General features: G+C 46.2%; 1 protein-coding gene across 3 annotated transcripts in view; it reads right to left on the bottom strand.

The window, feature by feature from the left end:
- The window catches only part of NKAIN4 (sodium/potassium transporting ATPase interacting 4), a 54,160-nt gene that overhangs the window by 17,692 nt on the left and 12,837 nt on the right, over positions 1-23,631 (bottom strand). For all 3 annotated transcript variants that reach the window (XM_030010003.2, XM_030010005.2, XM_030010002.2), the window contains exons 2-4: positions 10,468-10,605; positions 9,875-9,955; positions 1,017-1,214 (exon numbers count right to left, since the gene is read on the bottom strand). In XM_030010003.2, coding sequence (XP_029865863.1) covers positions 1,017-1,214; positions 9,875-9,955; positions 10,468-10,605 — 417 coding nt within the window. The remainder of the gene's footprint in view (positions 1-1,016; positions 1,215-9,874; positions 9,956-10,467; positions 10,606-23,631) is intronic.

Genomic DNA, 23,631 nt, shown 5'->3' with positions numbered 1-23,631 from the left:
TTTTTGTGACATGGCAAGAAAGGAGTCCGAGTCTTCCCCCCTCCCTGCAGTTCACCGTGTCAGACAGATCATCCCAGCTAATAGGAAATGCAGGATCAAGACAGTGGAAAGTTGTACCAAAAACGTGCAGAGAAGTCCTTGGCACTCCAGAAGCTTGGAATTTCTCTATTTGTTATCCTTTAACATTTAATCAGGGCAAGTTACTCTTCTTTAAGCCAAAACTGAAAGCTGAGATGTGAACGTTTCAGCAGTCCACATCCGTCTGTACTTAAAGCCATTCACCACAAAGTAACAAACCAAAGCGGATTAGAAAGATGTGGGCTGCTAACTCTAATGCAGCTACAAAATGCAAGAGCACCTATGAAGTAAGGGGGACAATGGACATTTTGTTTCAGTTAATTTCACAGACAAGTGAAAAACAATTAATTAACAGTGAAAGTTAAGGACATTGAATTACTGCAGAATACTTTAAAAAGCCTGTGGAAAACTCTGATGAGGAAAGAGTTGATGAAAACATTTAGTGCATATATCTCAGATGTCAGCAGAAAGAAAATTGCTGGTTTCTGCTTCCTTAAAGTTTCTTTCATTTTCTGGAGATAAGGATCTTCTCCCTTTTATTTCTTTACAACAAATGTGCACATATGTGCTCTGCCACCCATTGCTAAGTCATGTGGAATAAGAGAAATCCTTCTTCAGATGGGTCTCTGTCCTTATCAAAACATTAATTTCCACACCCCAACAGGGATACAGAATGATTTGTTATTGTATTGTTGCATGTGATGCATTACTTCAGGTGCTAGGTTGCTGGTACCCATTTCCAGTTCTTTCAAGCAACATCATTCATAAGAGAGAACAGGAGAACAAACAAACAAAAAAACACTTACAGAGGCTTTTGCAATCAGGTGATACAAAATGGGTTGGAAAATATGGGCCAGCCTCTGTGCCTGGAAAAAATAAAACCAAACAGCATCCCCTCAACAACTGCTACCCCGCAGGACTGTCAGCGACATACTCACCGCGATCAGGATCTGGAAGGAGCTGTGCATGACCTCGATGTACCGATACTCCAGGGCACAGCCTATCACAGAGATGTAGGAATGGCTATCCAGCCCTTTGATCCCAGACATTGAAGCCTCCTTCCTTACACAGCCAGGACCATTTTCACTCCACCATGACTGGTGCCGGGAGATGTTGAATGTCAAGAGTTCGCTGTCCTAAAGAGAAAAGTTGCCAAGAGATCTCCATTTACTATAAGAGTGTCTGATATGCTGTCAGATGGAGGTCATACTAAAATCAATGGAAAACCTGAAATTTCTAAGATCCCCACCCTCAAGAAATGATAGCACAGGTCAAAATACATTGGCTTTATGTTCCTTGTAAGTGTTTCACAGGCAGGCTTCCGTGGTGGGAACCATTTCTGAGGCAGTCCTGCAGCACTCCAACAAAGCTATCTCACCATCATGTAGCACACTTCAGAAGCAGGACTGAGCAGCTTCTAAATCAGAAAGACAGTCTCTAGACTGCAGACTCAAGACCACTTTGTTAGTGGTTCGTGCACCCAGAAAAGAACCCTCAAGTTTTGGGTTTGGGAGATTAACCTTACAAAGCTAGAAGAAAAAGGTAAACAAGGCAGCACTAAGCATCCTGTCAGAACCATGTGTTATGGGTATGCTTTTCCCAGCATGGGAATCAACACAGATAACTGAGAAATGTGAACTTCATAACCCTAAAGTGAGTTTCAAAACCCAACAGATCTTCCTCTGTTCCTAGCTTTTAACACATCTAACAAGTTCCCTTACCGTTTCTGTCTCTCTTCCTTCAACACTCTTCACATATGTTGCTTCTACACCTTCTGTTGACCTGACACACTCTCAGCCTCAGGTCAGATTACCTAGCTGAGCAGACCTCACAGTGATGATTGCAGCTTCTTGCAAACACTCCCCCAGGAGAGGCTTTTTGTTTTGTTCTTCTCATCTGTACTTGTTCAATAATTTAAATCATGCCATTGTGGGGATTACATAGTGAAATGCGACACATGTAGTGCAGGATTTTGGTACGCAACCAGGTGCTCATTTAAAAATAACACTTTCCTCACACTTGAGAAAAGAGTGGTTCTTGCTGGAGTGAGAGCTTTGGGATTTTGCCCTTACAGGACATGGCAAAACCCTCCCTGCAGACAGTAAAAGACAAACTCAGAATTGGCCGAATAGATCAGCTGCATCACTTCACAGGTGAGCACTAAGTGCTAGATGCCCCAGCAGCCCTCTTGGGTCACTCTGATGCAGAATCAACAACCCCTTTTGACCACAAAATGGGGCAAGGGGTTGGAAGTTTTATTCTGAAGGATAGATTATGAAATGGATCAGGCAGAGAATCTATGTGTATCTACAAGGTAGAAATAGGTACTGGATATAAACACACCACCAAACCATTACTAGAAGTTTTAGCACCTATCCATACACTACTTCACAGTGCTCATGTCAGGGTCCTACACAGTCCCTGTAGGAAAGAAGTGGCTCCCAGAACAGCAGCAGTCAGAGCTTGGAGCATTCACACTTCTTAACATGGGAAGCATCACGTGGCAGCTCCTTTGCCTCAGCTCCCTGTAGAGTCAAGAGGGAACAACAGATTCAGAGCAGCTAATCCAGGCTCCTGCTCTGAATTACCGTCTGGAGAGAGCACTTGTCTCCACTGCCAATACAGGGAGCCCAGCCAGGTAGTCCTGCCGATACACTTTTCTGCGTCCGTGTTTGTATCCAGGGGCAAACTTGAGCTACAGGAGCAGAAAATTTGAATGACAGCCAAATAACCTGTGAATAAAAACCAAGTGCCCTGCTATGCACATTGTGTAGGTACCCTCCACTCCACCACAGGTACTCAAAAAGAGTTTGCAGAGCTGTTATTAATATATGCTGCAGGAAGCACATGTTAAGAAATGTGGACAAGTAAGTGAGATGACAGCTGCCAAACTCCTGACATAATCACCGCAACAGATGGGATGTGCTTTACAGTAGATGGAGGAGGGCATGGAGATGAAGTATGGCACCAGTGCAAAAGCAGCCTGAATAGCAAAGACAATAGGGAAAATTCTATGAACAGTTGGGAGTTTAAATGGAGCTGTCTGCATTTGAAAGGCTATGGGGAATAATTATTAGATTGGCAGCTACAGGATAATGCACACAGTGCAAGGTGCTGTGCTAGCTACATTTCTAGAGATGCTTTTCTCGTCCAGCTTCTCACAATTTTGGCAGAAGTGTTTTTGGCTTGCTCCCTCTGCTGGGCATTGCTCTTCAGTGGCCCACGTATATCTCACATATCCACCAAACCACATCTTTTCTGCAAAGCTTCTTTCTCTCCCAAGTTTGCATGTTCTGAGATACATGGATCTTCCCCAGAATGGCTTTTCCTCCTGGAGACAGCCAGCCCTCCAAGCTGCTATGCTCTTCTCCCTCTCACAAGCCACTCACCACTTTGGTTAGGAAAGGAATCATCTTTCCCTCAAAAAAAAAAAAGGATTCAATTGCTGTTTCTTTGCCTGGGGCTTCCCCCAGTTAGCACAGAAACAAAGCTGTTCCACAGGGCACCACAGGATCTACTCTTAACTTCGGTCCCCAGGGTTTCCCTCTCCCAACTCACAGATGGTGCCTTCCCAAACCTTCTGCCTCACTGATGCAAAGAGCCCCTTCAGTGCCTTCTCTACTCCTCACAGAGGCATCTATGTGTATTTGGCAAAGTAAGAAACAGCCTGCTTTCCTTCTTGGATCTCCTTACAGAATTGGCTCTGGCTTAAATTTGCTGCAGAAGCTGAACTTGCTTGTGAATTAAGCCTGAAAAAGCAGAACAGGTGCTGGACTGGAGGTGGGCAGGTGGAGAACAGTAGGTCCTAACCAGCACTCACTGCTTTTTGCCTACAATCACACTCCAGCTCTGTGAAAAAATAATAATAATAAAAAAAAATTATACTTCAGTTAAGAACAGGTTGGAAAAACTGAGCACATTTGGATTCTAAAAGCACCACGACAACTCACACACAAGCCATCCATCTCACAGATGTAAAATGAGTACTGATTGCACACTGGGATTATGGATGCCCTCACGTTCAGAGACACCTTTCTGAACAAGCATCTGTCTGGAGCACTGCAGGGCATGAGGGCAGCATAAATGAGAGGGTCTCAACATGCAAAGCAATGCCATTCCCTTGCTTGTGTCCCTGGCTGGATGTCCTCAGAGGATACCTGTGCTGTCGGGCACAATAAAAGAGCATTCAAGAAAATCATTTAATCGACCTCCAGTTGCTCAGTGCTTGCTGGGAGACTGGGGGGGAAAAAAAAAAAAAAAATCCCAGGATGTCTCCTGCGGTTTGCCAGCTTCATTTGCTCGGAGAGGGTTGAAAAGTGAAACTACAAAATAGGAACAGCACACTAAATTGAGGAGAAAAGAACCAGTTGCAAGAAAGTTTAGGAACAGCTGTTTCCCAAAACCTTTCTGCAATGCATTTGAAGTCTAAACACACTGAAATACTCCCCAAAGTGGTGTGCAGGTTGGAAGATGTTAATCAGTCCCAGAAGTGAGCAAGCCCTGCTGTAAGAGAATGATCTGTGTGTAACTGCACTCCCCCTTGTTTCTTGACAGGCTGCTATTTGAAGGGCTATCGCTTCCTCTTTAACCTTCAGCCTGAAGAGAATTATGAGCTAAGAGCAATACAAGCTCCTTCTCAGGAGCATGTTGAAGGCCAGCCAGAAAAATCACATATCACTCTGAACTGTTGTAGCACCTGGTTGCCATCCATTTGCCATCAGCGTGAGAAGGAAGACAACAGCACTAAACTGTAGTCCCTACATTTTAAAGAGTCTATTTTCCGCTCCCAGCCTCACTCCACTGTGTCCCACAGGGAAATTCACACCTACCTCTGACACCCACAGGGCCAGCTGTGTTCCTTTTCTAAAATAGTTTTCTGAAAGCTGTTCTGAAATTATTTTCGAAGGGTCACTATCAGAAATGGTTTTATTTCTTGTTGTTAACAGCCTTCTGTACCACCTCCCCCCAAATTTCCTTAATTATCAGGGAAGCCAGCACTAGAGTGGCTCTGGAAACAAATTGAACCCTGTATGGGAGCCTCCAGAGCTTGACAGCAGAATAATTTTAAATCATTTCGGTTGGAAACATTCCTTATCAAAATAGGAAATATAATGTTTATCTTTTAGTCATGTGTGCTGAATAGCTGTATCACCCTGAGACAACAGACAACCACTTTCATTGTCTCTCAGCAGGCCCGTTGACAATGCCACCGCATTTAAAGGCCAAATCCCAGCCTTCCAGTTTCTAAATTTAGATGGAGTTGAGGGACAGTTGTAATTACGCATGCATTTATCCATCCCCCTCACGGTATTTTTTCCAGGTACAAAGTCATCCCAAGACGCCATCCAGATTATCTGGAAGACAAATAACCCCCCATCTGACTAATAAGGGCTGCTTCCATTTTAAGAGGAGATTTAGACCACCACCATGGCTCTGGATTCAGATCAAAGCACTGGGTAGACAAGAAAGAATATAAAGGAAGGGTAAAAAAAAAAGTAATTCATCATTCCAAGATGAATAATTCGAGAGGGAAAAGACAAAGGAATACATTGAAATACACAACACCAATTCCTCAAACCTCTCTGAACGTTTCTCAAGTACGTGATGAAGAGTCAATCAGCATGGCAGCTGGACAGACAGATGCTCATATGTCTTACCAGCAGGATTTAAATAATTAACTCAGACTGGGGGGTTGCAGGAGGGACTGTGTTTCACACTCGAGTAGACAGGGAGAAGCTTAACACATTATTTCAAGCACAGCCTAGAAACTTCAGAGATAGCTCCCAACAGTTCACCTAACCAAATGGCCAGATGGACAAAGAGAAAAGAGGGAGATGGAACAGGAACAGAGCAGTGGAGGAGGAACAGCAATCTGGAAATTCGGCTGCAAACCCCACCGCAGAGCAGTGGGACAGCACTTTCAGAGATGCTGTACTTCCCCCAGATGCTGCAAGTGCGCTCAGAACTGCGAGCGGAGCAAGTCAGCGAGGCAACGCTGCCAGAAGCCGCTCAGAGGCACGGCACCATCTCACTGCCAGTGCTGAGAAGCAACCCTTCAAATCCAGATTGCTGTATCTCTTGCCTGCTTATTGGCAAAGCACTTACGGGAAAGCTGGCACAGGCTACACACTTAGGGAGGCCCTTGCAGCAATAAGGGAAGTGCTTTCTTAGACGCTTATGCTGATCCATTTGCGTCTGGCCACCTAATGAAGTTCTGCTGTGCCATATTTCACACTCTTACTCCTACTAAGAAAAGATTGCAAGATAAAAAAATGACAGGATAGAAACATAGAAATCAGGCCAGTTTAGCTTTTCCAAGAAGTAGAGAATAGATTCACAGAGCAGGAAAGAACATTTTCCTTTTTGAAAAAAAAAAAAAAAAAAATTCAGTGTAGTTATAACTAGTGGTTAGGAGGTAGATGGTTAGTAAGTAGTTGTAACTACCCTGAGCAGGGCTGGCCAGAACAGCCATTCTCAGGGTTTCCATGGCCAGGAGAGAGCAAGCACTGCTGGAGGAAGAACACTTTAGGAAATGATGTGAAAGACAGGAGGAAAGAGAGGGTGAGAAGTGGTGGGCCGACAACCCAACGGAGGAAAGAGTCAGTGGAGAAGCGATTGCTGGGTAAAAGAAAGCAAACAGCCAGCCCCCAAATTGCAGTTCAACAACCATGCACCTATCAGCCCATATTCTACTGATGACAGAGTTTATAACTAAGAGATGGTGTGCTAACCCCTTTGCCAAGTTGCTTTTGGGCTGACGTGGGACCTTACCTCACACACCCCACAGCCGTGGTGCCCCTGGTTTCTGCTCCTTAGATCAGCCAGGTGCCCAAAGCAAGGGGGGCACAAGAAGCAGCGCCCGTGCTCACCTCAGCCCTGCACTGCACAGCACTTCCCTGCTCGCATCCTGCACTCCCTCACCACTGTGAAATCAGATCTAGGCACCAGAGCACAAAGAATTATTTGCAATAAGTGCCCATAACCATATCCTAATTTTTTCCAATTCTTCGGGCTTTTCCTAAACTTGTTACAGCAGAAACACTTGCATCCTTTGCCTCCTTTCTCACCCCACCTGAGTTATCACCCATCTCAGTTGTGCTGGGCTGTCATTACCAGCCACCAAGCTAACAAACTCCTTTCTTTCTAGCTTACTGCCCTTTCTGCATTTTGTCATTATAAATTAGCTAGCTGCTGACAGAGATCTCCCTGGCAGGCTGCCCTTGTCGGGAATACAGAGCGGCGAGCGCAGCGCTGGCAGGAAGGCTGTTTTCCCACTCCCCCAGCTCTCTCCCACAGGCTCACCAGGAATCACAGAGGAACCAGCACCTGAAGACCTTCCTCAGAGCTATCAGCCACTTCAGGGACTTGCACAGGAACACAGCCCTGTCTGAAACACTCTCCAGCATATTCATGCTTAGTCTAGTAGTTAATGAGTTAGTCTTTACCTGACCAGCTCCATCAGCCTCCCTCCACCAAAGCCCCTCTTCTAATATTTGCAATCTACCTGCTTACTGCCAGACTAATTACAAGCTTTGACTTCTTATTAGGAACTAAAGCTTCCTCCCAAGACCCCTGAGGGCACACAGAGGTACCTGCTCCTCCGCAGCAGCGCTGCCGCAACCCCCCCGCTGATACTGCCCTGCCCTTGCCCCCTCCGAGAGTCTGTTCAACACATGTTCATCCAAGCCCGGGTGTCCTTCTGCGGTCTGATCCCAAGACTACAGAGATCAATAAGACTCTGCAGATGTCGGCTGGCTTTGGATCAGGTTTCTAGAGATGCAGCGGGAGAGCAACACTCCTCTTGAGTCCAGCCTGCAAAGCACCACGCTGTCCTGCAGAAAACTCATTTCCTGTTTCAAGTGTATCTTTTGTTCTCATGTGGAAGTGAGGGGTTTGTTTTCCCATTACAAAGACCCAAATAACTTCAGTTTAAGGGGAGAAGGAAGAAAGAAAGCAGCGTCGTGAGGTTTTCTTACAAGACAGCCTTTTTAAATGAAAATAACTCATTAAGAACAGCGGCAAGGCTGTAGAGGATTTTACCAGCAAACGAGCACAAATACTCTCTTGTTTTTGCCAGTTGCCACCAAACCAACAGCATGAATTTCTCATTGCAGCTCTAGAGGGAAGTCCACTGAGCCGATAGCAACTTATACTGCAGCCCAATTCCATAAAATAGTCCCCAGTCACAAGAATCATCATGTAGGCTAAATAAAGGTTCTCTGTGTGCCAGCTTTACTAAAACAAGCCACAGCACAGGGCGAGGTTGTGAGATGAAGCTCCTCTGTAGTGGAGAAAGCGGAGTTTGCCATGCTGTTTGAATTGCAGAACAGCAACCCAACATGTTGCAGGGCAGGTTGGGATTAGTAAACACAAGTAATCAGCTGGCTGGAAGCAAACACTGGCTGTCAGAGAAGCTCCCAGAGCAGTTTATCAAGCCAATATTTCCTCCGCAGAAGGGAGCATTTAAATAGTTACTTAAAATTCTTTTTTAGTTGGCCACAGCCAACACCAAGATCATCTCAAGCTGAGCTTTCAGACCATGAGTAATCACTGGTTTGGGCAAGAACTCCCTCAAAGTTTCTGTGGATAATTGAGAGAGGAAATGGAGATTAATTGAGGAATTAGGAAGTTACATTTTCTTATCTGCAAAGGATTTAAGCTGTCACTCATGACTTGCTGTAGGCCTGATAAAAAAAACATAGAGCAGTTCCAATTATGACTGCAACTTAGATGTACGACCTGGGAATTTAGGCCAGATGTAGAGTGCTCCGAAATGAACCTCTATCCTATAATCACTCCAAGTCTGCTAAGCTACAGCAACACTTAGTAATTCATTGCTTATAGCCCAGGCTTAATTTAGGGCCTGCCTCCCATTTTTATTATTTCTGACTCACCCCTCATTAAGCAGACAGCAATATTTAGCTTATCTAGTCTTCAAAGAACTTCACATATTATCTCACACTACCCCTGGCCAATAGCCGTGAATAACTACCGCTGTATTTAAGAAGGAAGAATTAAGACAGGGAAGCCACATCCCCTCTGAGGCTGCATCCAGAGAAGATGCACCAGCATCCCTCTGGTTTCTCTGTCCAGAGAGAAGAGCCTCTCCCAAAAGGCGCAACTGGAAATATTTTGCCTGGTACTGCAACAACCAGGTACCTACCCCTGCTGCTAACGTGCACTAGGTCTTCAGCAGGACTGGGAGGCAAAAAAATACCAAGAGCTGGTCAGGTCTGGAGCTACAGCAAAGTCCAAGTCAGGCCAGCCAGACTGCGTCCCTGCGGCAGCTCTTCCCTGGGACCGGCTGGCAGAGGGAGCACGCTCCATGCTGCACGAGGGCCTTCCCCTCCAAGCCACACACCTTCTTCCCGAGGTGTTATCAGATCGCGAGGGGATCAGCTGTAACCTGGTTATCTCATAGCCTTCCTCAGCCACCTCTGCACCCGTGACCGGGAAGCGGCCCTCAACCCCCCACCTCCCCTCAGGCTGACTCTGCTGCCAGGCTTGCTCTCACCTTTAAAAAGCAAAGGCACCCTACCTGCCACGAGGGCAGGGTTCATCCCAGCCACCACTTGCACTGACCAGCAAAAGGCTCCAGAAATCAGCATTAGCTCCCCATTTTTACCCTACAATCAAGCAGTACTCCTCCGTTCCCTAGTAAGGCAGCCCTCTCCATAGGCAAGAGGGCAGGACCTGCTCCCAGGCAGCCCCCCACCACCCCCCTCCTTATCTCACAGCTAAGCTCCTTCCCCTTTGATGCAAAGCCTGAGCACTCACCCATAAAGCTCCTACTCACCTTTGAGAGCCCTCCCACTTCTAAGTAAAAGCAGATGATGAAGATGTTCCAGGTGACCCAAATTGCAGTCCAGATGGCATACTAGAAGGGAATGGGGAGGGAGAGACAAAAGCAATAAACATTAGGAAGTCACTGGAATTAGTTTATATATGTATATATGTGATCCAGCTGGGTGCAGTTAAATGCCCTGAGTCAGCACTGCAATCGTTTTCTCCTCCTCTCTTTGTTTCCCATACGCAGGTAGTCCCTTGCCTGATTAGAGACGCAGGGGCAGAAGTTGGGAGGGAATGGAAGAGCTTCTGCCATGCGTTTGTCCAGCATCTAGCTCTCCCTCTCTGTTGTGCAGTGTCTCGGTGTAACTTTGGTACCAGTAATAATTACCTGAAATCTTCCAAGTTTGGCATAAGTACAGTAAAAATGCGGCACCCTGAACAATGCGTTCCTAAGCACAGCACCTCCTGCTAAAATTGTTTACGATGCTTGTGCCTGATTTCCCGAGGGCTTTATTCAGTTCTTCATCGCTTGCCATATTCCACCAGAGCAAAGGCTGCGAAAGGCTTCGAATGGCTCCGAACAAAGCGGCTGTTACTTACCACCACTATGTAGCGAGGTCTATATTGAATAGTGCCAAACAGGCCGAGGATAACGATGATGATATGGAGGAAGTTGGCTAGGATAGGGGCCCACTGGTATCCCAGGAAATCGAACACTTGCCTCTCTAATGCAGCAAGCTGGAAGGGAGAAGGAAAAGGGGAGTTACAGCTTCTGGACTCATGATGTTTATTCTCAAGGCTTTGACGTGCTTCCTGAGCAAATCACTGCAGCAGCTGAAGATGTTACTCCATTCCCAAAGCAATTTACTGCCTCTGAACAAGGTCAGTAGGACAGAGCATGTGTCTACACACCCCCTCCCCTTCCACTTTGTACTCATCCCATCTCCTCCAATGGCTAAGCTAATGCAGACCAGTGAGCTCCAGTGGGAGCACGTTCCCTGTTCTGTGCACTTTGCAATGGGGAGGTGGCCCTGGCAGAGGGCAGAAGCGGGACAGTAACATCTGAAATGGCTGCAGCAGGACTTTCAAGAGCTCATTTGTCAGAGCCTTCACCATCACTCCATCATCACTCCTGACACTTCTCATGTTTCTGCTCTCCAGCACACATCCATCAAAGTGAGAGAGAGGAGGAAACTCTCTCCTCCACCCTAACCCCACAGAAAATGCTGCCACGCAGTAAAGAAATTCTGCAAACACATCGGTTTTCCAGGAGGACAGGCTGTCTTCCTCTCCAGCGCTAATAACATGGTTCAAGGCTAGTGCTATGTTCTAGAAGTAAAACTCCATTAGTGCTGAAGTGCTGTGCCTGATTTTCAAATCGTATTTGAATAAAAATGTGCTTTTCGTCTGTAGCCATCATCTGTGTATCAGGCAACAGCTGGTCACCTGGATCTAAACTGCTGTGTTATGCATGCAGCTGAAAAAGCACAGTAAACATGCAATTGCATGCTAGTCTTTACATCCCCACAGCCTTTAAATACTATGTCTATAGCTGAAACAGCCAGTGGAGTGGGCAGAACAGTTCCTGCAGGTTTTTCCCCAGTGCCCGGCCTTACGCAGAGAGATCTTCTCTTTGCTTGTCTTCACTAACGCAGTGCAACCAACCTCCTCCCATTGACCAGCGGCTTTGCTAGTGCTAAGGCACAGCAGGAGATTTCCCTGTCAGGGTAAGATTTCAAAGTGTGTTTAAATATCATAGTAGCACGCTGGGACTGCATTATGACATTTCATATTTATCTTCACCTGAATAAATCATTGCAATTTACCATCGATAGTCAATATTAATTTAACAACTAATTAAGCATTAACCGTGTGTGATCCTAGTCCACTGTGCGTCATCAGCTATGTGACATCTTTTCCTGGCTTGGCTTTTAAATGGAGCTGGGGACCGAGCACTGGAGCTTCTGTAATGGCTTAAAGCATTTAGGGAAGTGAGCGGTTGCAGGTCCCAGTCAAGCCACACGATGAGGGAAGCCACACCTATTAAATGACCATTATTCCTCCTTCTTCCTGGACCAGTGGGGGAATCACCTTCACACCTCTCTTGGGCTAGGAAGGTATTGCAATTCTCAACACTACCTTGGAAGTTCAACAAAAATCTGTATTTCAGAGAAACTTATAGCAGCCCTGGTTAAGGGAGATCAATCAGGGCGGTGGTAAGCAGCTTTCCCTCTCTGACATGTCTCTTCACTGGCAAAGGGGGACAGAGAGAGTGGGGAGGGAATGGAGGCAGTCTCCAAATCTGTCTCTTCTGCAAAATAATTAGTCTTCCCTTTGAAGCAACACACACTGCCCTGTTCTGATCCATTTGAACCACCTAGAAGATGCTGTGAGATGTGCTGCACGGCCACGCGCGGGGCTCCGGGGCTGGAACAGGGCAAGCGCTGCTCGTTTCACCGTTCAGCCTGCTCTCCCCCCGAGCACAGCAGATTTTCTGTATCTCATCAGAAACAGCAGTAATAGGTTAAACGCTTAATCTTTTAGGAGGGGATTAACGCACATACCTTAACGATATTTGGAAATTTTGAATCCTGACTGGTTGGCAATGGGTCACTTGACTGTGACCGCTTCATCCAATCAGGCATTTAATTGGCTTTGTGCGTTACATTAACGCGGGAGTATGTGCCGCAGGAGCCAGCACCGCAGTGCATCAATTAGCCGAGGGGACACAATGGGGGTGTGTTCCGCAGAGATAACGCCCCGCTCAGCTTCGCCTCTTGCCTTCAGGCCCTGAAAAGGGGGATAAAGACAGATCCTTCCCACCCATGCCTTCCGCCATGAGTTTTCCCACTTAGACATCCATGTCTGGAAAAGCATTTTCTTCTCACAGATGAACATTTGCCATTAGGGCTGTATAAAAAGGGGGAAGGTTGTCCTTCCACAGCTTCCTGATGTTTCCTGGCTTGTTTGGACCAGGGAGGACATTGGTCTATGAAGTGAGAGGTACCCAACCGTCCTGGAGACGGACTTGCCAATCTACACTGACTTCAGATTGGGGCACAGCTCCTAGAGAGGTCTCCGGTCCCCGGCCACACTGGATTTTTCCCCATGATCCCAGAAGTTAGCTTCGTGTCATACTTCCCCCTTCCTTATTGCAACTGCTCTTGTCTCCAGGTTGTTTCTGTCCTGATTTATGTTCCTTTGCCACTTTCTCTGCATCTTTTTATGGTTTTGTGTCCCAGGGAGCTGCAGGCGTGACTCAGCTGGTACAGAGATCGGCTGTGCCTGTCTGCTGGTTCAGCCAAGGGGAGCGGGAGCTGGGTCGGTACGCCTTTGTGTGATGTGTGAGCTCAGGCAAGCTGTTTCCTCATTTATAAAAATAAAAGCAATTTTCCATAAGATGTGTCTTGATGACAAGCGCAAATGCTACCGATGAAATTCTAATGCTGTATTACTGACACGCAGGTAGTGAGTCTGTGCTCCAATCCAGCCGTCAGAAATGTAGCCTGAAGTGACCCTGGGCTTGTCCCTGTTCCCCCAGGAACCTAGCATAATAAAGGAGATATTTGCTAAAAACAAATACATAAACAACCATTTCACTCATTACACTACAGGTCTGTATGCAAAGCTTCCCCATTAAATGCTGCTGAGATTTGCAGGTAAACAGGGCTGATGTTTGTGCTAAGCTGGCCTTGATTTGGGGTTGAGATGTAAAGAACGTCGTGGTAACCTTCAGTCCTGGTTCCTTCAGTCTGGCTCAGAAATGGCAGGGTCAGGGTTTGCCCCTGCCTGCTGGTACTGATATATCTGCACCCTCGTACAGAACCTCTCTTGGATCCCTCTTGTTGAGCAGGGCAAATGCCATCTTTCTCTGCTGCTGCCAAGTTTCTGCAGAGTAATATCCTTGCTGTAGCATTCTTTATGATGATTCACACTATTCTATTGAGAAAGCCTATTATATTCTAGAGATATTGGTTGTAAAGAGGAATTTCACAGATTGTGGCACAGGTTTCAGCCCATTCAAAGCTGACAGGACCTTTCCATCAGGGAGGACAAATTTTTCTTCTTTATGACTATTCTTATTAAAAATAGGATTCCTTCTGCTCTTTTTTCTTCTCTAGCCCATAGAACATTTTTACCTTTCATTCTTTAGAGTAAATGATTTGTTGTGGTACTAAAATCAGAATAGTTGTGGCAGACTTTTCCCTCCTGAAATAAACCACATTTCTGCTGATCTGAGTGAAAGTGGAATAGCAAATAACCATGTGAAGCGATTGTTAGCCAGGCAAACAAAACAAGCCAAAGCTCTCTGTTGGGCCATCGTTCATTTATACGGCCGGGAAAGATAAGAAAGGCAGAGAAGATGTTCTGCGGTTTACAGAGTCCTATCACATAGCTCACACACGGTGAGCAAAGAAAGGCTTTGTAAGCCAGCATGACGGGACATTCTCAAGGTCTTTACACCATTAAAACTTCACCAGGGAGGGAAGCTGTACCTGAGCTGGAGGGGAGCGTGGCCTGATGGAGCCCACTGCAGAATAGAAAAATGGTCTTAGAAAATATCTCAAAATGTGGAACAGTTTATTATTGGGGGGTTCAAACCGTTCCAGGTGCATTTCCATTGGCTCTGGCAGGACAGCGTCACTGGCAGATGTCAATGCCAGCAGGACACTCCGAGCTGATTCAGGATGGGCTCGGAGGTGCTTGTTTAAATTCTGGTCCCTCAAATCTTTTCTATCCCCTCATCTTTGTCTTCTGTTGCTCCTGTCACGCTGATAAGCTGGAGAGTTCAACCTCTTCCCCTTGTGCCTCCATACTGCTAAGGAAGAAGGGATGCTGATGAACAAGTCAGTTACCTATAATTCTTTAATTCCCCATCCTTTATAGCCTACTATCAAGGCCATGTTATCAGCTAGATTTGCTCTTCTTAGTTTATTAAGCTTTTAAAGCCTTTAATCTTATTTGGTTGGATCTGTGTCTTTCACTGCATTTCTGAAATCAGTTGGGACACAAAATAACTAATATCGCTTTCAAGACGTTGACGTGACTCATAGAGATGCAGGAAAGATGCTCAGAAAGCCCAATGACAGGTACAGATAGACAAAGAGGGTGTCCTGCCTACACACACACACACACACATATGACCATATGTATCTGTTCCTGCAAGCAAACCTGCTTTTACACTTTCCGAGGTCAGCTTTAATAAGAGATTTCTTTTTAAAATTAAATGTGAGAAATAAATTTACAAGCATGCAATAAATGGAGCAAATGGGAAAGGCTGATCCTACTGCTATGGGCCAGCCAGGACTTAAGGGAGATACTCCTGCAAAAAAAAAAAAAAGAAAAAATATTTTACCCAGAAACCTAGACAATTGTCCACTTGGCCTTTAAAAACACAACTTATCTCCTTCGCTACTCCTTGTCTTTCACTGCTATAAGGACGCATAACCTCACAGACTGCTCCAACTCCTGCACTGCCCTTTTTCAGTGGTGTACACAGCTGCCTTGGACCCCCGCGTGCATATCTGCAGCTTCAACACAGACGAAATTTGCAACTTAAACCCCTATATTTACTTTCTCTCTAGCCTGAACTGAGAGCGAGCCTCAGCTGCAGCCCTCGGTCACCACCGCGCTCCCGTGATCTTCAGGGCTGCCGGGCTGATGCCCGGCGCGTTGATTCAGCGTTTGATTTCCTGCCAACTGGCTTTGCTTTTTAAGAAGATGCTCTTTGTTTGTCTCCTGTGCAAACACCATCGGAGTGGCCAAGACTTTCACTGAAAAAGGTCACGGGTCTTTTCCTGAGGAAAAACTTGCATTGATTTCCTGAGGTATTTTGGCCATGCAATGGTTGATGGCTTGAGTTCAGGACAAAGTCACAGTGCTGCTATCCCTATGAGACATCATATAAGGATGATAATTTAAGTAAGTCCAGCTCGCTGAAACAGCAGGAAGAAATTAAAAAGTCTCAAATGTATCATTTAAAAAATATATCTATTCAGGTTTTGAACACAAATATCTTATTTTTGGTTCTTCCATACGGTTTAAGTTTGGCAATACTAAACACCTGTCTGCTTTATTATTATTGTATTGGTATTATTGGTATTATGATGTTATACTATATTATTATACATAGTCTTTCTATACAATTGCTTTGCATTTGTAAATGGTGAAACAATGCTGCATCTAAAGAATCCTAAACCCAAGCTGCAGTGTGGTGAAACTATCAGCAGTGAGCAGAAAATTCCCTTCTGTGCCAGTGCTTATTCAAGGTGGAGAAGATTTTGTGGGTAGAAAAATTAAACAATAAGTATGCTTTTACCACAGTGACTGCATTTCTGAATAAATATTAATGGTTGTAACAGCTGTTTAATTAAGTTTATCTGAAAAAGCAGTTCACTGAGCCACTACTGCACATCCTCCTAACCAAGGGGCTCGTTCTGCTAGGAGCCACGTCCTTGTCTCTTCTAAAGTCAGCACCTCACGTGCTAATACCCACTGCATTCATGAAATCTCATTTTTCTTCAGTAAGTGTTGTCAAGGAAACCTTCCTTGGGGCCTTGTGATCCACAGCTCCCTTCCCAGCAACCCTCGCCGAACCACAGAGGTCAAGAGACTAATTGCACAGGAGGTCTCCGTTTGTCACTTTGCCTCTCAGACATCTTTGGTTACTCCGGCCAGTGGATACAATAAGCCTCATTCTCTGCTCCGTTTGGCCTGTTTTCTCCCCAGAAGCTGCTGAAACCCCTTCTATTCACACAGCCATTAGCGAGGCCTCCAACAGCAGACCTTATATCTTTAAATCATTTATGTTTCAGAAGCAAAGTCCGGTCACGGCGGTGGCCTGGAAGACCAATGCCTGCCAAAGGCCCCCCCAAGGCAGCTGGAGAAGTCCCCGTTGCTGGCATGAGCCCCACACCAGTTTGATGCCCTGCAGCAGAAACTGGCTGCTCCTGGGGCGTTGCGCTCCACCAAATACAGCTTTCAGACTGCACCATGCCAGAGCTGAGGATCAGGACTTCTCCCACCCCAGTACCATCCTGTGCAGAGCCTGGGCAGGCTTAAGCCCTCGGTGTGGTTCAGCAGAACTCCCCTGCTGAAGCCCGGAGCATCCTGCCGTTAAACAGCCCGGTGCTGAGTCCTCACCTCCCCGTTCCCCCTGGCCTGGCACTTTTGTGGTCTGGATTCTCCCCTCCCGGTGTCATTTTTGTGCATTGGCAACGATGCTCTCAGGAGCGCCGCTGCTTTGACCTTGATCCCTATGCTTTCTGCTGCCGACGCCTTTCAGAAACATCGTAGCTGCAAATATATGTCATTATTCAGTCCCACGCGCCCGAATGCTGCTTAGCATTCCAGGAAAGGCACAATCCTTGCTAAACATAAGGGATGAGACTGGCACTGAAGCAGTGTTTGTGTCTGGAATTGAGGATCCGGCTCCAGAAGGACTGAGGTTTCCTAGTACATCACGTATAGCCACCAGCCTTGCTCAGCTGAAGACATGGGCTATGCACAAGCATTCATGCACACAAACCTCTTTTTACTCCAAGTGTTGGGTTGGGTCACATAGTGGGCAAAACAGCAGGGATATGTGAAAGGAGAGAGAAGGTGCTGGGGTGTAAGGCAGTAGCTGGCAATACTTTTTCTAGCAAGACTCCATGGTCCACGGTCCCTACCAAATGGCACATCCCCGGGCGCAGCACAAGCGTGGCAGCCCCTCTCCTGCTCCACAACCCTGTAAATGGGGTGGTCAGTAGTACAGTTAATTAGCTGGCTCTTGCACATAACATTTCAGAGGGGAGAAGAGGTTGCCCAGCACTCACTTTCTGAATGGTGCTCAGAATACAGCTCCCAGGAAAAAAACCGCTTCCTGGAAGGAATGTTTCAGTAAAATTATTGCCTTGTATTGCTTAAACTTCTCCCAAATTGGGATCAGTTGCATGCCTGGTGAGGCTTGTGCTCTGTACATCCCACACAGCCTCTGGCCTGTTTGGTTTTCCTGGATCATATCTTACCTCAGGGCTCAGACCTCAGGGATGCAGAGAGGTGTCTGTGCAGCAGCATCAGATACTGGAGCTGCTCTGTTCCCTTTGCTCCTGCTTGTGTCTCCTGATAACATCTAAGTACCGCATGCTGCTGTGATTGCTGATTGCTGAGATTAGCAATCAAGCTAAATTAATAAGCAGGTGCCTTTGTGATCCAGGCAAAAAAAGCACTCTGACAAGAATGACAAACTTGTTTTATTTGTAGCCTACATCAACACTCAAACCTAAGTTTCCCAAACATAATTAAATTAATCTGTTGTGCCCACAGTGCTTCCCCCCACCCCAGCTTTTTTCTCCTCCCTCAGTTTCATAGCTCAGCTTTGGCTCTCCAGCTTTCTAACAGAGAAATAGAGCACTGGAATGAAGGGGACGTGACTGTATTTGCAACAGACATAAAAAATACTGAGTTTCTTCAACAAGTGCCTGACATTTTTGTCAGTCAGATGCTCCGTAAGGCACAGCCTTATCCCAGGCTCAGGCTCCACACTCGTGGCAGTCCTGGCTTTCCCTCGCCTGTTGCAGGATGTGCCACTCTATCTTAGCCCACCTCATACTGATGATCGTGGGCAAACATCCTTGCTGCTCCCCACAAACAGCATCCTGGCATGGCAGACAGCTTTAGCGCTGGGGGGACCTTCTCCCACCCGTAGCACAAATTTCCCTGTTGAGTGAAGTGTATTAAAGACGTACCATTAACTCCCCAGCCATTTCCCTCAGGAGATCTGCTATCATTTACGAAGCCATCTAAACACTATAAAGGCCGCGAGGCAGAGCAGTGTTGGAGATCAGCAGGAATTTAATTTTCTAATAGAGAAATTTATTTCCTACCAACAGGGCATTATATGCTGTGATCCCTGCCTCTGCTCAGCCAGGAAGGCTAGCTGAAGTTTGGGCTTATTCACGTGACAGGGATGCAGGGAAAAAGTGAAAATACTTAAAAATTATCCAAGGGGTTGTTGGGTATAGGCAAGATACCCTATACCCTCTGGACCTGCTATCCTAAGCATTGTCTGCTTCGCTGAAAGAGCCAGCTCTGCTGCTGGAGGGAGAGAGCAAACACATTGACAGGACTTGCACAGAAGGTACAAGGCTGTACTGAAGCACTGTTTGGGCCAGGACAGTCCAGCCTATCTTCTAATGTTGCAGCTCTCTAGAGTCTCCTGGATGTAGGAGCAGCAGTTTGGGAACAGCTCGGAGATTCCCCTGAACTCTCAAGTGCACTAGAAAGACTTAAAATCATTCAGGGGCCGGACCAAAATTCACAGGGTGTTTAAAGCCCATGAGATACCAGCTGGACTCACCTAGTTTAGATAAAATTATGGCTATCATCTTTGCTATTTTATAGGCACTTATGGCAAACTGCAATTTTATTTTGCCTCTGGTTACCCCAAAATCCCCAAAGTTGGATTATGACCTTAAATATGCTACTGGCAGTTTCCCAAAGGGGGAAGAAACTTGCTTCGGGCTCGAAAAGCCAAGCTCATTTTTTCCTCTGTCCTGTCCACACACAGCCCAAGAAAGACTCACTGTGTCCAAGTGACACAGAGAACATCCCTGCCTTCAGCTTTGTGAACAAAAGTGTTCAAATTCAGTGTTCCCTGCAAGTCTAATTTATGGCTGGCACCTGCAGCGCTTTCTCTTCCCAAAGGGTCAGCTGTGGCCTGAGTTACAAAAATGCCTCTCTGAAGGCAAAACACCTGCAGAAAGCCACCAGAAGCTGTTTTTCTCATCCAGGGGAAGATGAGGATGAGAGTTTCTTGGTGTCGATGGCCAGCAAAGCCCCGCTTTCTGCATAGCTCTGCGTGTCAGCAGGATGCCCCCCCAGCACATGTGGACAAATGGTCTCTGCGTTGCTGGTCTTTTGTGAAAACCTCCCTGGGCCTTGCTGGATAAAGCTCCCTGCTCTCCCCTTTGCTCCATGGTCCCTCTCCCTCTGCTCCGCACCTTCCACCCACCCCGTCCTGCTCAGCGACCGCTCTCCCCCAGCTCCTTACTGCACATTGCACTGGGAGCTCTAGCAGCTGATCCCCTTAATTAGGTCACAGATAGATCACGTGTAAAACACTTGCACCAGCCAGATCCTCTGAAGGAAAAACATGCAAGCTCTGCAACTGGGGTAAAAGCTCGAGAGAGGAAGGGTGCCAAAGCCGAAATAACTCTTCAAAACTTTGTCCGTAGGAACCCTGTTTCAGTTTCTGCTCAACAGCTGGGTCCCCGCTCCCTGACACTGTAGCCAAGTGGTAGCGTTGCTTTAATTTCCTCTTGCTCCTGCTGCAATGCCAGATTGCTTGGATATTCATAAACAGAAGGAGTTTAATGAAAATTATAATTAGAGCCCTGCGGTGCTCTTGCAGGTCGCCTTTACACTGGGCTGCCTATTTACATTACAAATCAGGCTGGTGTCACTGCGCAGTCTACAGCAAGAATTCATTAAAAGGGAAGCGCAGGGTGGGTGAGAAATAGGGGAGAAAGAAAATGATATTGTTATTATTAATAGTATAGGCAATTGGGATCTGCCATGGTCTTGCTGCAACTTTGCTCCTAGAAGAAAAGCCCGTTTATAATCATCCTGCAGCAGGAGGGGAGACAGCACAGCCACCCCGAAATTTCCACTGGCAATTACTGTAAAAACAGACCCTTTTTCATAGAGCAACTCCTTCTCATGGAAAGCAAAGTGGCAATGAAGATTTTATCTCCCCCACCAGGACACAAAGAAGCGCTCTTAGCACTTCTGCTTCCTAATACCTAGCTGTGAAGCTGTCGGGGGGGGGGCAAGGAGAGACAACATGTGAAGGCAAAGGGATGGATTTCCCATCATTTTGCAGCTTTCCCTTTCCACCTGCCAGCAGCTACATATGATGCTTTTTGCCCCACTGTAATGCCGTGAGCAGCAGCTCCTTGAGAAAGACAGAAGCCCTCATTCAGTGAAGCGCTGGAGCATCTGCTGACTTGAGGCACAGCGTCCGTCCAGCTGCACTCACGTGCTAAAGGGCTCTGTAAAATCTGGGTCTGACGGAGCAGGAGAGGAAATCCCATGGGAACAACACGGAGGCATCTGGGCATCGATACACTGACACCCAGCCCGGCTCCCGCAAACGGCAGCACAAACCGGTGTTATCCTAAATACGGATCGGTCTCCTGGGTTTGACTCTGCTACTGCTCCTTCCACCAAAGCCCTCCAGCATAGTTGCTAACTGTCTGTCTTCCCATCTACATAGTGGAATTAGAAATAACACCCTCATTTTACACAGAGGATAGCTGGAGACTTGGGTTGTAGTTGTAAAAAGCTTCTTTAATATTTCATACTAATCATCCTGCATCAGCAGAAACTGCATCATCACTGCAATAGTGTTTTTATTGGATGCCCTGCCCAGAGTGGTAAAAAGAGGTGGCATTTTAGGTTGGGAACCTCCCCATGATGATTGCAGCACCAGCCCAAACTCCTTACCTTTCCCATCACTGTCACATTCTGGAAATGGAGAGGTAAACTCACCGCGCTCCCGTGCCTGCATCCCCCAAATTCAGCCCTACTGATGCTCTGACCAAATCCCAGCAATGCCCAGTAAAGGATGCCCAGTCAGTCCGCCTGCCAGACCCCCCACTGCTGCTCATCTCAGCTATTAATCTTACCTCGCCCTCCGCAGCCAGAGGATGTAACTTTAGTCTAATAAACAGCTGGGAAGTCAGGACAGAGCAGATGAGCTAATACTGCAGAAGTGATTGGGTTTATATATCAAAACTGACCCAGGAGACTTTCCCCTCTGCACGTCATGGCAATAGGCAGAAAGTTTTCAGGCAAATTAGAAGCTGGAGGTATTTTAGGAGTTAGGCTGCAAATGGGCCAAGTGGTTTGCTTGCATTTCATGCAAGCTATCGTCAGTATAAAATGACCCATACTGCGACAGCTGAGTTTTAATCATCACTACTAACACTCTGTTGTTTGTGCTTTGTCAAAAACACAACCGAACATAAAAATGTGCTTATTTCAGTTAAAAAAATGACAAAAGAAAAATTTCCCTTGAGAAACTATAGATCAAAAACATGTAGCCATTTTTTTCAGCTGAAAAATAAATATCAGTGAAGAAATACTGATTAACTGTCCCCTAATGAATGTACTAGCAAACTTCCAGGCCTGTCATGAAAGCACAAAATGAAAAAGAACTGGGAATAAAAGAGTATTTTGGACATGAAAAACATTTAGTGGTCCAGCTTCTGGTTCCAGTAAAATGCTTTTGACAGGAAAGGTTTTAAATTGGAACAAACAGGAAAATGACTATTTTGTTACAAATAGGGACTGTCAGAGGCTTTCGGGGTATTGCAGGAATTTTCCAATAACCACAATCCCCACAAAAAACTTCCCTTCTACAAAGCGGCTAGAAAATGAATCAATCACTATTGACTTTCATCTTCTGATTGCTTCACTGGAAGAAAATCAGTCGTACTTAAATAATTGATTAATTACCTTAGTAATTACAGGTAACAAAGTTAGCTTCCCCTGCCTCCCTCAAGACATGTAAACTAGGGATATTTCAGTTTTCCAGCCAGTTTAGGAGGCAAAGCCAATTTTGTGTGACCCCAGATGACTTCTGAGCTGTCACCCACATTTTGGGAGTCACCGGTGCCCTCAGCACGGCCCCAGCAGCGTGGTCCCCGCTGCTCTTGGAGGCGAGGAAGGCTCACCACCTCTTGGGTTTCTTCTTTGGCTGTAATCTCCCCACGAGCATTACAGGCTGGGAAGCAGACATCCAGCTCCATTTTTCTTAGGTCAATAAAAGCAAGAAAACAGAGACACATGAAGTGCTCAGATTAATCAAGTAAATACCTAAGGATGGAGTTGGCGAAAAGTTTAGACACATTTGAGGCTGAAGATCAGCCTCTCTTTCATGGGTTGATGAAGCGGCTTGGGAAGTGCAATCTGCTCTGGGTAGTCATTAAAGGGTGAGAGCGCATCTCTCCTACAAACTAGACTGAGTGCTGGAAATAAGTGCTTCGGGCTGGAGAATCTCAGGTTCAAAGCGTGAGATTGAGCTGTGGTAGAAGTCACTAAGCCCGTGTTTTTCTCATGCCCACCATCCCCTGCACTGCTGTGTTTTCCTGCTATACTTGAGCAGAGTTCAATGAAACAAAAGATTCTCATCAGGGATTTATTAGCAATACAGTATCATGCTAAAAAAAAAGCTAAGGTTTAACAAGTTCTCCCACTCGTATGAATGGCATTGACTGTATCACTTTTTGTGTGGCATCCCCTTTGTTTTTGCTCCTCAGTCCAAGTAGATGATGAAATGAGACCCGTGACGTTCACTTTGATGGAGGCGAGCTGCTGGCTTTCCAACAGTGTAAATAAGGATTCAGTGCCTTTTAAAAAGCATTATTTTTAAAGGAAAGCTCTTTTGAGTGAGGGCTAGAATGGGGTTATTTTCCACATGACCAAGCGTCAAAAGGAAAGCAGCAGCCCAGTCCATGCTCTTATCACCCTCCCCGAGTCACCCACTGGATAGATTTGTCACAAGGTGAAATAAGAGCAAGTCCTCAATTTATTATCATTTTCTACTTGCTCTCCTTAATGCAGTTCCTGCCAGGATGAGTTTGCTGTGGGAAAGTGGAATGAAACCAGGCCTTTCAGTTTGCTGCTAAATGGGACTGGGAGGAGGCTTTCAGAGGGGAGGGAAATCTTCCTCATTATAAAGGGAAAATGTGCAATGCAGAGTTTTCATCGGATGCTGCC

This window comes from Aquila chrysaetos, chromosome 3 (assembly GCF_900496995.4).
Source record: "Aquila chrysaetos chrysaetos chromosome 3, bAquChr1.4, whole genome shotgun sequence".
Classification (NCBI taxonomy): Eukaryota; Metazoa; Chordata; class Aves; order Accipitriformes; family Accipitridae; genus Aquila; species Aquila chrysaetos.
Note: the sequence above shows the minus strand (reverse complement) of the source record. Positions and strands in the feature narration are given on the sequence as shown.